The 16,280-nt window shown below is 38.4% G+C and overlaps 1 protein-coding gene across 4 annotated transcripts in view; it reads right to left on the bottom strand.

The window, feature by feature from the left end:
• The window catches only part of wdr45b (WD repeat domain 45B), a 29,097-nt gene extending 13,041 nt beyond the window's left edge, over positions 1-16,056 (bottom strand). For 2 of the 4 annotated variants that reach the window (XM_052032789.1, XM_052032791.1), the window contains exons 1-4: positions 15,836-16,056; positions 6,899-6,994; positions 5,967-6,068; positions 3,473-3,560 (exon numbers count right to left, since the gene is read on the bottom strand). In XM_052032789.1, coding sequence (XP_051888749.1) covers positions 3,473-3,560; positions 5,967-6,068; positions 6,899-6,994; positions 15,836-15,902 — 353 coding nt within the window. In that variant the 5' untranslated portion in view covers positions 15,903-16,056. The remainder of the gene's footprint in view (positions 1-3,472; positions 3,561-5,966; positions 6,069-6,898; positions 6,995-15,835) is intronic. The other 2 variants (XM_052032790.1, XM_052032792.1) reach the window with 1 other exon arrangement.
• Positions 16,057-16,280: the final 224 nt, after the last annotated feature.

Raw genomic sequence — 16,280 nt, 5'->3', positions numbered from 1 at the left:
TGTCCCCACCATTGAGGACATTTTCAAGAGGCAATGCCTCAAGAAGGTGGCATCTATCATTAAGGACGCTCACCATCTGGAACACGCCCTCTTCTCATTACTACCACCAGGGAGGAGGTACAGAAGCCTGAAGTCCCAAACTCAGTGATTCAGGAACACCTTCTTCCCTTCTGCCATCAGATATCTGAACGATGCATGAACACTACCTCATTATTCCTTTTCTGTACTATTTTGTAATTTATAGACTTTTTGTGCCTTGCACTGTACTACTGCCACAAAAATAACAAATTTAACATCATATGTCAGTGATAATAAATCTGATTCTGAATCATTCCAAAACTTGTACAAACATACAAGGTACAACCACCCTTTCTGAAAGTTATGTTTAGGACCTCCAAAGGTCCCTTTCTTTGCCCAGTGTTCAAAGAAGCCTCAGAATCATAGATTTTTATAACACAGAAGGGAGCTTTTCAGTCCGTGGCTTTACGAGATGATAGAGTTACTCTGCCCAATCCCATCTTCCAGCATTAGGTCTATTATCCTGCAAGTCACAGCTTCACATAGGCAAGTTGCAGATCTCTGGATGAAAAGATCTTCATTTCCTTTCTTATCCATTCACCCATTACTTTTAATGCATGCCCACTGGCTTTTGACCCCTCTGCTTAGGGAAATGGGTCCTTCCCATTTAATCTATCTAGGGGCCTCATAAATTTATATTATTCCAATGTGTCTCCCTATAGTCTCGTGGAAATAAACTTTTCCTCATAGCTAGAATTTACCAGCCCTGTAAGCAGCCTCAGATTTCCTTTCTCATATTGTGGTGACCTGATGTCTATACAAGCAGAGGTCCAACTACTGTGATAAGCATTTCTAGCAGAAACTCCCTGCTCTTGTATTCTGTCCCTCGGGTAAAAACAAAAAGAGCATCCTGTATGCTTTCTAAACCATCTTATTGACCCGTCCTTCTTTTTAAGGATTGGTGAACATACACTCCAACGTCTCTTAGTTACTTTACACCACTCAATAACCTTGAACAAGGTGGCAGCATCCATCATTAAGGACTCTCACCACCCGGGACACGCCCTCTTCACATTACTACCATCAGGGAGCAGATACAGGAGCCTGAAAATCCACACTCAATGTTTCAGGATCAGCTTCTTCCCCGCCACCATCAGATTTCTGAACGGTCCGTGAACACCACCGCGTTATTTCTCTTTTGAACTATTTATTTTCGTAACTTATAGTAATTTTTATGTCTTTGTCTTGCACTGTACTGCTGCCACAAAGCAACAAATTTCATGACAAATGTCAGTGATAATAAACCTGATTCTGATCCTGCCATTTACAATGTATTCCTTTCCTTGTTGCATTTCCCCAAAAGCATTACCTCACTTTTCTTGATTAGTTTTCATCTGCTACTTTTCTATCCACCGGACAAGACCATTTGTATCTTTCTAGTGTCTGAACCTTTCTTCCCCACTGACAAATTAAGTCTTAACTTAGCACTCTCCTTTGGACCCCATGGGCTTTTGCTTTATTGACTAGCCTGCCACATTGAAAAGCCTTGCTGACATTAATACAATGTTCACCAAATACATTGCTCATTATCCCTCCCTCTTGTTACTTCCTCAAAATGTTCAGTCAAGTTAGTTTGACATGACCTTCCATTAAATCCATATTGGCTGCCCCTTATTAGAAATTATTCCAATAATTTGCCCACCACCATAGTTAAAATAACCACCCTGGAACTATGTGATGCATCTGTTAGTTAAAAAGTAAAACAAGGATGCAAGATTAGCACTCCTCCAATCCTCTGGCCCCACTCCTTTATCCAGAAAGGATTGAAAAATGATGACCAGAGCCTCCAATTTCCTGCTTTGCTTCTTTTAATGGTCTGGGCCATATTTCATCTTTAAGCATTTCAAACACCTTCTACTGATGAATTTTAGAAACTACTACTTTCTAATAGAAAGAAATATTATGAATTTTAAAGTGAAGTTATAATTCAGGAACTCACAGGGCACCTGGCCCTTTTGCAGGATCTGCAACTAATCACAAACTTGCAAACTAATGCATTTTTCAAATTCTATCCAAGTTAGCAATGCTACATATTTTAAAAGAACTCAGCCCCTCATACTTGATCTCCTATCTGATTATATCTTGAGTGATGTGCTTCACAATTTAATGTAGTAGTTCCATTTGTTTTTTTTGTAGTTTTACCAAAAAATATTTAACATGGGCACCCCACAGCTGGAACATGAGCATCTTCCAGACAGATTAAATTACATGCATGTCAGCTAATGTTATAGTCTCAGTATTAGTTTGAATCTGTATTATACTGTCTTCTAGTGGACCTGTACAATCCAACTCCCAACATAGATGAAAAGTTTTTGTTATTATTACAACACAGTAGTTAAAAATCAGGAAAGTCTACAAAGTTCAAGAGAAACTTAATAAATTTGAGAAACGTAATAAACTTAATAAATAACTTAATAAATAAAAAAGTTAAGTAATTGCAAACTTAACTACATTATAGACAAATATGCATTTTCATTGGTGAAAATACAGTTAATCTTAATTATCCAATGAAAATGTAAGAACAAAGGATTAGAGATGCACAAATTATTGTAAAGTGCAGATTTATAGCTTTTAAAACAGAAAATAACCATGGTTCCTTTTGAGAGTGATACAACTGAGAAGCATGGAAATTGTGTTCAATCAGTAAAAATTTAAACAAATGAAATTTAATGAGATGGGAACTATTTTCTCGTCGGAAAAGGGACAGTTGAGGACAACTTTAAAGATTTGTGATAGGGTTTGATAAATAAGATGATATTGAGAAAATGTTTGGGGTGGAAGCAGCAAAAACTACTAATAAGACTGTCAATTTAATAAAAACGAATTCTACATTTTAAAAAGGAAAAGTGAAAATGTAGAACTCATGACCAGTAGCAGCTGAGATGAATAAGTCAGGTGCATTTAAAGGGAGCAAGCTAAACATGAGGGAGAAAGGAATGGGATATAATGATCGGATAGGAGGAGGAAGATGTGTATGCACAAGCAGCACCAGTTTGGTTGAATGGTCAGTTTGTTTTATACATTTCATACAATTCTTTGTAAGTGATTGTAAGTATAGAAAACAGGGATGTATGATACTCCTGAATTTTGAAAACTGGTTTCAAAGCTTAAGAAAAAAGTCTGATAGCTATTCCAGTAGTCAAGGTCAACATAAAGCAAACCTTTATGTCAGACGAAAAAAATTGTTGTGTATAAACCAAAGTGAACACAAACAAGTCTTTTTCATCTCCAGTACTCTTCATCCTAGTTTGATATCCAGCAAATTTTAAAAAAATAAAAAAAATAGTAGCTGGAAGTGGAGCACTGTTTTCTTTAATATTTTAGATCTGCAATGCATATTGAAATATGAAAGCAAGGAACCAAATTCCAAGGGTGATTAAATTCCAAGAGTTACCTGTCTCTCCGTAGTTTAACAGCTTTGACCTCTGTAGAAAATTCAATTTCAATAACAGTTTTCTTCTTCAAATCATCCCATATCATCACTGCAAAATACCACACCAATTCATCATTCTCTCTCAATATCACAAGTTATACAAAATGTATTCTATAAAAGTGTAACCTTCTCTGCAGTGCCTTTATGTAAATGGTACAACACTCCACACTGCAGCTAATGATTTGACATCAACAGTTCACAGAAAGTATATTGAAAAAGGCAAATTTTCTTTGGAGAAAACCAGGCCCAAGTTAATTTTACGACTTCTTATCGTAGCATGTTTAAGCAAAAATGCACTGACCAGTGAGTAACCAAGTATAAATGATATTTATGGATAAACATTATAGCCCATAATTGGCCAAAGTAACATCAAGACATCCTGTCTCTACCAAATCCTTTATATGTCAATGTGAAAGCACTTACAGAAAAAAAGCTGATGCATGATTAAATGTGGAAATTTGAAAGTTACAGTCAGGTATGCTACTTAACTAGTTAGAAACAGAAAGCTGTTGAAAGTTTAGCTGGTCTGAAGTGAAGCAAGGGGATATTGGAAGATCCACACAAATAAATTCTAGACACTGCTCTTATGCCTTGCCCATTTAGTTCATCATTATCTTTGTCATTTAATCACTCCTGTCTACCACCCTGGCACAACTTTTCATCCTTCCTTCCCATTACATCCCTGCAGCTACACTTCCTCAAAAACTTCTCAAACTCAAGTCAGTACTCTGAACCAAAATGTTAATTGTTTCTAATCTTTGTAGACGCTGCATAACCTGTCACTCATTTCCAGTATCTCACTTATAAAGTACTTTGTACTTTCTTTAATTAAGTCTGGATGAGCTGCTGGAGATTCTTTTGATAAATTCATTAGTTGCAATTTGCAATTAGAAACTATCCGCCAAAGTGTTGAGTTTCATACCTGCAAATTTTAACAGCCATGGATTAAATAAAATACAAGTTTCAGAATTTACACTCTTAATCTAATATTGGCCTTTATGGCCTGTACCCAACTTGACAATGAATTCATCCATTCTAATCTACTACTTCCTCTTTCGAATTCACAATTGATTGAATCTGAAGAACTGAGTCACTCAAATCTCAGAAGCTCAGTTTCATCACTGCAAGTTTATAATTTCTCATTTCCTGTAATTTGCAATGCAAAATATCATTCTGATTAAATTGGAGATCTAACCATTGCAGATGTTGCTGGATTCACTCCTGCAGCAAATTAGAACCTGTATTCCAGCAGATTTATTGAGAGACATTTCAATGCACAAGGTTTATGGTGAGGGCAAATACACATTGCCTGAAACTTATCCACCGAATTGAAATCAGAACTGCATCCCTTCACTTGCTGTAAAATAATGAACAAATTAGTTCTCATACTCTCTCAGTGCATTTAAATTGTCTGATCAAAAATGATCGTTCAGAGTATGAGAAAATAATTTTCAGTTTTTAAATTATTTGAATTTTAATTCACCTGATGCACTCACAAATTATTTCAAAATCTTAATAACACAACTCAAATCTCATGGAAAAATCTCAAAGCACCTATTCTATCCAGTTCATTATAGTAAAAAAAAACAAATAGGTCGTCATATTTCACACACAACCTTTTTAAAGGTGCTATTCATGCCACTCAATATCCTTCAGCAAGGGATGGTCTTAATAGCCAAATCATTTTAATGGATTAAGAATCAAAATAAAAGTCAGAACAGAAAAGTTAAGAAGAGTCCCAGGAAACAAATTTTGGGAACAGGCCGTTTTCTAAAACAAAAATCACAACATGGAGAATATAAGCAATGTTCAGTGAGTACAAACTTACCAGTTTTCCTGAAAACCGGGTAAAGCAGTTGTTCATACTCATACTTCAGAGACCAGCCCTCATTGGGAAATAGTTAGACTTAATTACAACAAGAGGTGGCCATTCAGACTACTCTACATATGCAAGCCTCCAGCAGAGCAATCCCACAATCCAATTCCTCCTCTCCATATTTCCCTGTGGCTTACACTTGTTCTCTCTCACATATCTATCAACTCCTTGTAGGATTCTTTTGGACTTGAATACACTAAAAACAAAAGGTCACTTACACTTGGGATGTGGGAGGAGACCAGAGCACCCAGCAGAAACCCACATGCTCAGGATTGGACCAGAGATCACTGGAGTTGTGCTAACTGCTGTGCCACAGTGTCACCCATAATGATAAGGTTTAATGCAAACTTGGCAGTTTTACAACACCCATTTCTCAATTTCATGATTTGCTATAGCTGGATTCTAAATTTCAGATTGCTAGCTCTGCACCATATCTACTACATCGTTGTGCCCAAATTAAAGACATGTCCCTTTTAATCATGTCACAAACCAGCCTTTCAATGTTTTCAATTAACACAGATGACAAATTGATTAACTGCTTCAAAGACCATGATCAAATTTCCACTGAGCACACCGTACCTTTATTAGGAGGATACTTGGGCTTCTTACCACCTCCAACCAAAGCTAAATAATTACACCGAAAAAGCATTTCGACATGACCAACTCCTCCTTCCATAAATTCTGCAAAAGAAAAAGTCACAATTGCCTGAAATACAGACTGGTGCAACCAACAATTACAAAAATGCTCAAATGAATACAGTAGAATCAAGAAATGTAGGACCTTTCCAATTATGTTGTAACAATTTTTTCATACTTGTATTGGTCTATTATTTTGGAAAATGAATACTTACACTCTACTACCTTATACAAGGCGGCAATACAAACAGAAAATGCAATCAAACTGTACTTGCAACAAGTTCCACATGAACTATCAAATGAAGTACTTGCATTGTTACCATTAAACATAAAATTTGAAATAACTAAAAGGTATTTGTTGGTAAACAGTCAATATTAGAGGTCAAGAATACCATGTTTCCCATCAAATTGTCTTGTAAATATTTTACGGTTCCTAACATCCCTTAATATTTATTCAACCGATGGCACTTAATGCAGCGATTCACTATTGCTTTGTAGGCCAACAAGCAAGAAATCCATATTGGTTATATGTACAGGATGGCAGAACAGCACCTACAAAACTAAAAATAAGACATTGCCAGAGAAAACAAGCACTTTGTTGCTATTGTAGCTGTTATTTTCATAGAAGTCTGTCATGGCTACTGGGGACATGACTGTTACACAGCCTGAACATTAGTTCCCATACTCGTCCTTTGCTAAAATGTCTTTACATCACTGATCAACCTAGCTTTAAAACTTGAACTACCCACTTATATTTTAGATACCAGAGATAGGAATTCAAAGTCAACCCCTTGTAAATAAAACTGATTTTAAATTCAACACTCATGTTCTCAATTATTCTGATAAAAGCAAAAGTAATCACAAATCTGCATTACCTGACGAGTGATACGCCTCACCTTGTTTTTCCTTCTCCTTTAATGGATCAGTGTTATAGACTCGGAATCCATTTTCCATTCCACATGCAAAACAACCTGTGATTAGGAAAGAGATAGCAATGGGGACCTTCACATAATTCTTAGTGATGAGAAGGAGCACTTTAATCAAAAGCACAGCTTTTTTTTTTAAAAAAGGTAAGCATAATACCAATGATGTCCCAAGTTAAATTAAGAAAACATCAAGACTTGTTTAATTCAGGGAATAAGATGTTGTTACCCACAGTCTTCAATAGCAACACTTGGATTTCACAATTTCAGAATAGCTATAGAAGAAATACAGTATTTTTTTTCAAGAAAGGGTAAAATTCTTAGAAGGATAACATCTTGTACAAGGGATGCATATTAGTCTTAGAGCGAAGTTTTAATTTATAGGTTAATTGGCCAAAGTGTAAGTGGATGGCAGGAGAAAGGAGGTGAAGTGGAGAGGATGAATGGGATTACAATAGATGGGTGCTTGATGGTTGTTGAGGAGACCCTCGTGGGCCAATGGACCTGAATCAGTGCTGTATGATAATGACTCTGCAGAACGTCTGAAAAAAGTTGCAAGTGAAAATAGGAATATTCAGGACTAATAGTTTTTCTAAAAAAAAGAGTACCTCTAGTTTTCAGATCTTGGATTTAGATTAGCATTGGTTTTAGAATGGTAATCTCAGGTGTGTTATGCTTGTCAGGAGAATGCAATATTAATTTGTGAAATTGCTCAAGTTCCAATTCATCCCCCATTTTAAATATCCATTTTCTTCTCACATACTGAAATTTGCAGTACTCCCTCCATTGCTATAACCACCCTAAAGGGTGTTTAATTGAATGGCAAAGCAGGCCCAAATAACTGAATGGCCTACTCCTATTCCCTACAAATGTATTACATCAAGTAGAAAATAATCACATGCTTCAACTTAGACAAATTAGCAAGCACTTTTTGTACATTTGGTGCATATTTGTTTAAGCAGGATTCTGACTTGTGGGTGTTCAGACATAATCCCATGGATGGTAGCTTCACACCTTTGGCTCTTCAGCCAAGCACATACATCATAACGTCTGAATGCAATGGACAAAGTTACAAGTGGATTTACTAGGCCATTATCCAGTATGGTCAGGTTGTTCTTGAGGGAAGTTTGGACAGGCTAGGCTTATACCGGCAAAAGATTAGAAGAGCAAGAGAACTTGAGTGAAACACACAAGATCCTGAGGGGTCTTGACAGGTGGATATGGTGAGCATGGTTCCTCGTGTAGGTGAATCCAGGAGTCACTGCTCACAAAGGGTGGCCTAATTAAGACAGAAAGGGCAAATTTTCTCTCAGATTCACAAGTCTTTAGAACTGTCTTCCTCAAGGAGCAGTGGAAGGAGAACATTTTTATTTGAAAAAACATTTTTAAAGCCAAGCCAGATAGACACTTGATAAGCAAAGTGGTGAAAGATTACTGTGGGGAGATGGGAATCAGTGTTGAGCTTACTCTCAGCCATGATCTTACAAAATAGCACACCAAGCTTAAGTGGCCTACTCCTAATTCACATGTTTGTTTGCTAAGTAGCACTGGATAGATCAGTGGTGCACAACACAGACCAGATTGTTTCACCTGGCCTGCATGCAACTGATGCCTTTACCCTTGGCATTATATTATGAAGAGGGGTATGCACAACACCACACAAAAGAACTCATGATATTGGCACATGCTTGCTCAATAATGAAAGAATTGTACAAAAGTTGTATTCAAATGTTTCTTATTAAAACCAAGTATGAAGATCAAGCAAGCTTAGGAGTCAGAAGGTTCCTTTCAATTAAAAACACTCCTGAAGTCTGCAATCATATTGTGATCTACAGATCCATTAAACAGTCTTTGATCCACAATCCTTGATATCTAAAAACATCTCTCAGATCAAGAAAATTTCAGTAATCCCACCATCGACAGGTTTTTGGGTCAAAGTCCCAGATTTTCATTAAACACAGTATGTAAAATCTTTCCTGAATTCACTACAAGATCTTGCTTTAGTTTGGATACACCAAGGAGGAATAGTGTTGCTATCCTCACTCTACAAAATCCTCCTCTTTGCAACAATTTATTGTACATTACTTAACACCACAAAAATTGCAGACACATTAAGGCTTTTCACAGGAATGCAAATTAAACACTGATTCATGTGAGGAGATATTATGGCAGGTGATGAAACATTTGACTAAGAAGCATCTTGAAAGTCTTGCAGAAAGGAATCAGACAGTAGGGTCCAGGGAGTTGAAGCAGCCCCCAGTGAAAGAAACAAGAATGCACAAAAAAGCCAGATTTGGAGGAAACGAGAGAGAACGAGAGAAGTGAGGGTTGGATAAGGAAAATGACTATGATTTTAAAATCATTGCCATAACAGGAGTAATTACAGGGTGGCTGACAAGTATTGGTGCAAATTAAAATACAGTCAGGATTTCAACTAACCCAAACTTAAGAAAAGCGTTAAGCCAACTAGTTGTCAAATTTAAAAGGAATACAGCCAAATTTAGAAACCAGTATTCGTGACTTTGCCCCCAAGTAACAAATATCTATCAGCAATTTCCTTTGTATAATCTTCCATCTACTTCAGCTCCCAGGACAGCATTATACTAAGCTACAGTACACACAATCGACTGCAAAGATGTAATCTATGCTTTCAACACTTTCAAACATGTCAGTTTAACCTTTGGAGCACAACAGAAGATAATCATCAAAAGCTGTATTCATTTTACGCCTCTAAATCTGGAGGAATGCTGTCCTAGGGTTTGTTGCAATAATGATATTGCAACAAATACCATACATGTGAAATTTAGATCCTTTATAGTTATTCCATGACAAATTCACACCACAATTCCCTGAAGAAAATCAGAACTTGTCAGTGCAACATGGCAGATAACTTTCCTACTCAGGATGACTTCTGACCAATTAGATGTTTCAGAAAAATATATTAAAAAAGATTATAGGTCTGGGTTTCATACTCAGTTGAAAAATGAAGACACTACAGATCACAAAGAAAACTAAGCACTACAGGTCTAGGTGACATCCATGGGATGGATTTCATCTTTGATATCAATTCTGTTCTGGGTTTAGCTACAAGGGATCATTGGGTGCTCAGTATGCTGTTTTATCAATTATAATGAATCATTCTCAACATTGCAAATTAAGAAGTCTTCAATTTTCTGTTAGCATATTTAACAGAAGGGAAAAAAGTGGACAGTCAAGATTACGATGAAATTTAAAAACAAACTTTTTGCAAACATAGAATTTTACAGAAATTGAGAGAACTGCACTGAACTGTGGTTTTCAGGACCACAGAGGTTGCACAGCAACAACATTGGCCTTCTGTTCCTCAGTTGATTAGAACTCTTTACAAAGCTCAACTTTTTTTTAAAAAAAGAGAATAAAAAATTTTTTCAAAACAGGATATTGTGCAATTTGAAATTCTTGTCAATTCAGTGCATTATAAAGAAATTTCTGTCAGAACTTAAACAGGATACCCTGCAGATGAACAGGGTATTACTGATGCCAATGTCTGCATTTGTTTATTTAATTACGCAGGTGCAAGCTCCACAAGTTCTCCTTCATGGTGTTATGATAGCCATTGCTGATAGTTTGACCATCATTATAATAGTAAAATTTGAGACTCGGTGGCTTTTTTTCTTTAAGAAAAGCTTTAATGCCTTGTAGCTTACTGCATGAAGAAAGGCCAGAAAAATGACCAGTTCACATTCCAACTTAGAACGTCACAGCACTTAAGCTAAGATTTGCCTTTATAATAGCACCTTTGATGACCTCAAAACATCTCAGGATTTTTTCAGGCAAAATATTTTCAAAATGTAATCACTGTTGTACCTCCAGAAGGATCACCATTATATTTCCAAAGGGACCAGAGAATTTGAAACAAATTACATCTACATAGAAGAAAAAAAATCAAAGGTTTCACAGAAGTGTAATCAAATAAAAAAAAGGAACAGTGGGCCAAAGGAGGAGTATTTGAAGGCAAATTAAAGTTTGGTCTAAAAGGTGGCTTTTAAGGGGAAGTCAATCCGCAGAAAAGTTCAGGAAACAAATGCAGAAGGAAGTTTGGGAATTTTTGGCAGAGAGCAGCCATGTCGATCTCAATTCATGTAGTGAAGCTGATTCAACTCTCTGCCTCTTGTCATAGGCCCTTGAGGAAAAATAGTTTGGATATACTGTGATAGAAACTGGAATGGACTTCCAACAGTACTACTATTTAAAAAGTACGTTAAGGCTGTATTACCTCCTAACTTCTTGCCATGAAGTCCTGAACCGTGTTGCTACTACATTGGTTCTTATCGTTATTTCTAGGCCTACTTAGAGCTTCTGTGAGATCACATTGGATCAATTCATGTATGCAAATAGGGTTCTGTATTTGTTTCAGGAACTTTCAGCAAAACCTGTGGGGAAAATTTTATAGCCTTCCCCCACTCACTTACAAAGGAACAGCTAAAGAGGTGCAAGGAAAAGTTTATTAATGCTCTTGCATGAAATGGAAAACCAGAGTACTGCCAACTCATGCTTAAACCTTCTGCATGTTCTGATGACTCACCTCTTAGGGGCACCCTGTCAGGCAAATGACCCAACAGCAAAAGGCAGTCCAAAGATCAACACTGTTGAAGCACATCACCCTTGCTTCTTACATGTCTGAATTTCAACAACACATTATTACAGCAGATCTTATAAGGTGGTTTATTGTGAATTCAAACTCAGACAATTAGTGAATATACAGCATATATTAACAAACATGGATTAATGCTTTTTAAATGATGTTGCCAATTTAGAAAATGCATCTTTAAGCAAGTCTGTGCAGTTACTTCCTCCCACAGTTTGCCTTAGTCTGATGTATTTTTCCATTCCAAGTGCACTGGCTTTTTGCTTACATTCACAAAGAAATAAAATTAATACAACTGATTTGAGAAACAAATTAGAATGGGGGGTGAAACTAGTAGCATATATATCTACTCTTCCCACGATTTATGAATGCATTAAAATTCTAGCCATCAGGGCATATTTTCCCTCTAATCTCAGCTATTTCCTTTTGACATAACTTGTAAAAAAAAAGTTGCAAAAACAATAATCAGCGTTTTCTTTCACACCACTGTGCAATGCAAGCACTATGAATTTGGTTGGAATTCCTGCTTCCACTTCTGTTAATTGTTTTTATAGCAGCTTTATTTGGCTACTCAGCCTGAATCACCGTAGTCTGTTCTGAATAATCTTTAACACCTTATCTTATCCTTCAAATCAAACCAAAAGGCAGAGGAATGTAGAATCCCCCCATTCTGACAGACTACACATTCTCATGATGGAGTCCAGATCCTTTAACACCTGCTGCAAAAATATCTTGTACATGGACCTAAAGCACCACCAATCCAGAACCAAGCCAATTTAATGCCCCAAGCAAGATTGTCATGCTGTACATTCAAAATACAAACCAGAAAGACAAGGTCATGAATAGATTTGAAGAAGATCAAGGCCCAGATTTCATAGTAAGCAATGGTGAAACTACCAGAAAAGTGGACAGTAGCTACTTGTGACTGCACATGCACTCAATCATAAAGTTGGTGCATTCACAAATCAAACTAATGCTTCTCAGTTTCGACTCTACAAGTCCCAGCAACGATTCATACATACAGCAGGTGCTTTCCCTGTTCACACAGGTCCCACATCACCTACAAGAGGCACCAAGTTTTAGATTTCTAATAGCCACAATCCCAGTGACAACACACAAGAAACCCTACTATGCACAATACTTATTTGATTGTTAAATGTATCTGCATTCCCATTTAGGCATGGTTCTATTTGTCTGCCGTTCCCATCTTGTCCAAGGAGGACTTTCTTCGAAACCCCAGCACTCGAGGAACCAGAACTTGCAGATCAACAAGTGATGTTATTGGGTATCACTGGAAAGGCCACCCCTGACGTACAGACTATGAACAGAATCAGTCCAAATAATTAAAAAGTAATTATGTTGCACAGATAACTAGACATGCTGGTCAAAGGATAAGAATTGACCAACACATGAGCAGAGCCTTGCCACTTCATTTTGACTCAAACCATCAGATTACCCAAGAGAACAGAAGGAACTTTGATTTTATAATTTATCCAAGAGACAATGCAGCACTCAATACTACATTAAAGAGTCAACAAATTGGTCAAGCTCTTCAACTCATCATTAAACCACAAGGAAGAGTGGTACTATTAAGCTCCAATGACACTTAATGTACTTGACATCATTCTAACATTGCACATTTAAGATCATCCTGAAAAGATATGAATAATGAGGAATAAAAATAGGAAATGCTGGAAACATTCAGCACCCATCAGAACTGGCAAGCAGAAAAACTTGTTTACTTCTCTTTTTCCTCTTTCCAAATTCTGACAGAGCCTTTGACCCAAAACATTAATTGTTGCTCTTTTCACAGATGTTTCTTGATGTGCTGAATGTTTCCAGCAGTTTTTGCATCAGATAAACGATATCTACAGTCTTTTATTTTATTTCACTGGATGAAGAAACAGGACCAAGAGATTAATGGACACCAATGTGTTTGGAAAGACCAAGGTACAATTGTTATATTTTACTTTAAGAGCATCTACCAAATTGTTATTTCCACTGAATTTCACTCTGCAGTAATGTTCTCCTTTAACAAATAGGATCAGACCAAGTCCAGACACAAAATCCAAACACTAGCTGGTAGTTTTAAAAACAAAATCAATGACAACCAGCATTAGGATTTCGCTTCCAATTATTTGTTACATCAAATTCATCCGTACCAGAATCCACCTACAAAAGTGCACATATCCCAGGCTGAAAGTTAGAGATTCCACTAATTGTATGAATTCAAGAATTTCCAAATTAAACACATTTTCTCAGTGCACAGGCTTTAGCAAGCATGGATTAAAGGAATTCTCTTATCAAAGAAAATTAACTCACTGAGAAACTGATTAGTGAAGACCAATTAAATTGAAATGACGAGTACAGTTCTACATCCTAAGTAGTCATTTTCAATGAATTTTAAAGTCAGCCTATTCCCAGGTATTGAAAGTGCTTTTTGATAAACCAACTTTTTAAGCAGCCTTAATAAAAAGTTCCATCTGGTTGCCATTCAGAGATGTTTTACTCATGTTTAGTAAGTATGCTCGAAGATGCCCATTGACTGCAATGATCCATGATGATCTGAATCAATCATGAATTCTGCCTTTAAGATCTTTCATGACACAACTACAAAATTGAGTTCAGCAGATCAGGTGATGGCACCTTCCCACAAACCAGTACAAAACATTTCTACAGGGGAACTGCATTCCTTTAATGGTGTGGAAAGAAGGGGATCACACCAGCAAGCAGCCCTTGCAAAGATTTTTGAGAAAGTAAATGAAGGTAGGACAGGAGGCCTTATCCATATGGACTTTTAAGGCATTTGACAACTTTGTAGACTTGTCCAGAAGGAAAGGCACATGGGATCCAAGCCAAACTGGCTAATTGGATTCAAAATTGGCTTGGTAATAGGAGGCAGAGTAGTGGTGGAAGGATGCTTCTCTGGTTGGAAGTCTGTAACCAATGGTGTACCACAAGGATCAGTGCTGGGACCCTTGTTATTTATAATAGATTAATAACTCGGATGCAAATGTAGGAGGTACGACCAGCGAGTTTGTGGATAAGAAAGTTGGTGTTGCAGATAGTAAGGAAGGTTGTCCAAGGCTATAGCAGAACATTGGCAGATGAAGCTTAATCCTGCCAAATGTGAGGTGATGCATTATGAGAAGTCAAATAGGAGTCAGACATAAATAGTAGGGCACTAAGGAATGCTGAAGAACAGAGAGACATTGGGGTTCATCCATAATTCCCCAAAGTGGTAACACGGAGAAAGTGAAGGTGGCCCGTGTTACGCTTGCCTTCATAGGTCAGGGAACAGAATAAAAATTGGGAGATCATAGGGAGTTGGGAGATTGCAGCAACATTATAAAAGACCACACTTAGCACACTGTGTGCAGTTCTGGTTGCCACACTATAAGAAGAATGCCGTTGCACTGTAGCGAGTGCAGAGAAGATTCCCAGGATATTACCTAGACTGGAGAACTTCAGTTGTAGGGAGAACATAGAACAACGCAGCACAGTACAGGCCCTTCAGCCCACAATGTTATGCCAACATTTTACCCTGCTGTAAGATCTATCTAACCCTTCCCTCCCACATCACCCCCCCCCACCCCATTTCTCTATCATTCACCTGTCTAAGAGTCTCTTAAATGTCCCTAATGTATCTGCCCCCACAACCTCTGCCGGCAGTGCGTTCCACGCACCCACCAGTCTCTGTGTAAAAGAACTTACCGCTGACATCCCCCTTATACCTTCCTCCAATCACTTTAAAATTATGTCCCCTCGTGTTAGCCATTGTCGCCCTGGGAGAAAGAGATCATACAGGCTGGGCTTGTTTTTCCCTGGGGATGAGGAAGAGGCCAAGGGGTGACCTGACGGAGGCATGTAAAGTTATAAGAGGCATAGATAGTCTGAATCATTTCCCCCATGGCAGGGGCATCAAAAACAAGAGGGCACGGGTTTAAGGCGAGAGGAAGGGGATTTCAGGGGAAAGTTTTCTTGTTTACAGAGAGTGGTTGATATCTGGAAAGGGCTGCCAGAGGAGGAGGTGGAGCCAGAAGCAATCACGGTGTTTACGAGGCATTTAGACAGACACTCGAACGGACAGGGCACAGGCGGTTACCGACCCAATGGGGGGGGGGCAGGCAAATGGGATCAGTGACGGCGGGCAGAAGGGTCGGCATGGACGCGGTGGGCCGAAGGGCCCGTTACTGTGCCGCACACCTCTCTGACTGCCCGCTCTCGGGGGGGGGGGGGGGGGGGGGGGAGACCGCACTCACCGTGGTCCTGGTTGAAGCCGGCGTACAGCAGGCCATTGCCGTGCGGATTGGCCGGCAGCAGGTCCATGGCTCGGCCGCTCCTCAGCTGGTCGCCACCATCGCCCCGGGGCCCGAACCCCGCGCCCACTTCCGGCGTCCGCTGCTCAACCAGCGAGCCCAGTCAAACCCCGCACCACCGAGCGCCGCAGGCCGAGCAACCGAGCGCCGCACAGCTCGCTCGCTTTAAAGGGACACGCCCTCCCCCTCAACGTTCAGGCTGCTGGGAATCCTCGCCCGTTCAAATGTGTGAAGTAGAACTTTATTTGTGAAGTTTCGCTCCAAAATTGAAGTGGAATTCACCTTGTAAAAACGGGGTTGAGCTCTGACTCACTGTTCTTGTTCAGCAAGTTCATAATTGTTTCTGTTTTATTTGGGAATTAAATATGACCTAATTAATTTTGGATAA

This window comes from Pristis pectinata, chromosome 18 (assembly GCF_009764475.1).
Source record: "Pristis pectinata isolate sPriPec2 chromosome 18, sPriPec2.1.pri, whole genome shotgun sequence".
NCBI classification, from domain to species: Eukaryota; Metazoa; Chordata; class Chondrichthyes; order Rhinopristiformes; family Pristidae; genus Pristis; species Pristis pectinata.
The sequence above is the reverse complement of the archived record's forward strand: the minus strand, read 5'-3'. Positions and strand labels throughout refer to the sequence as shown.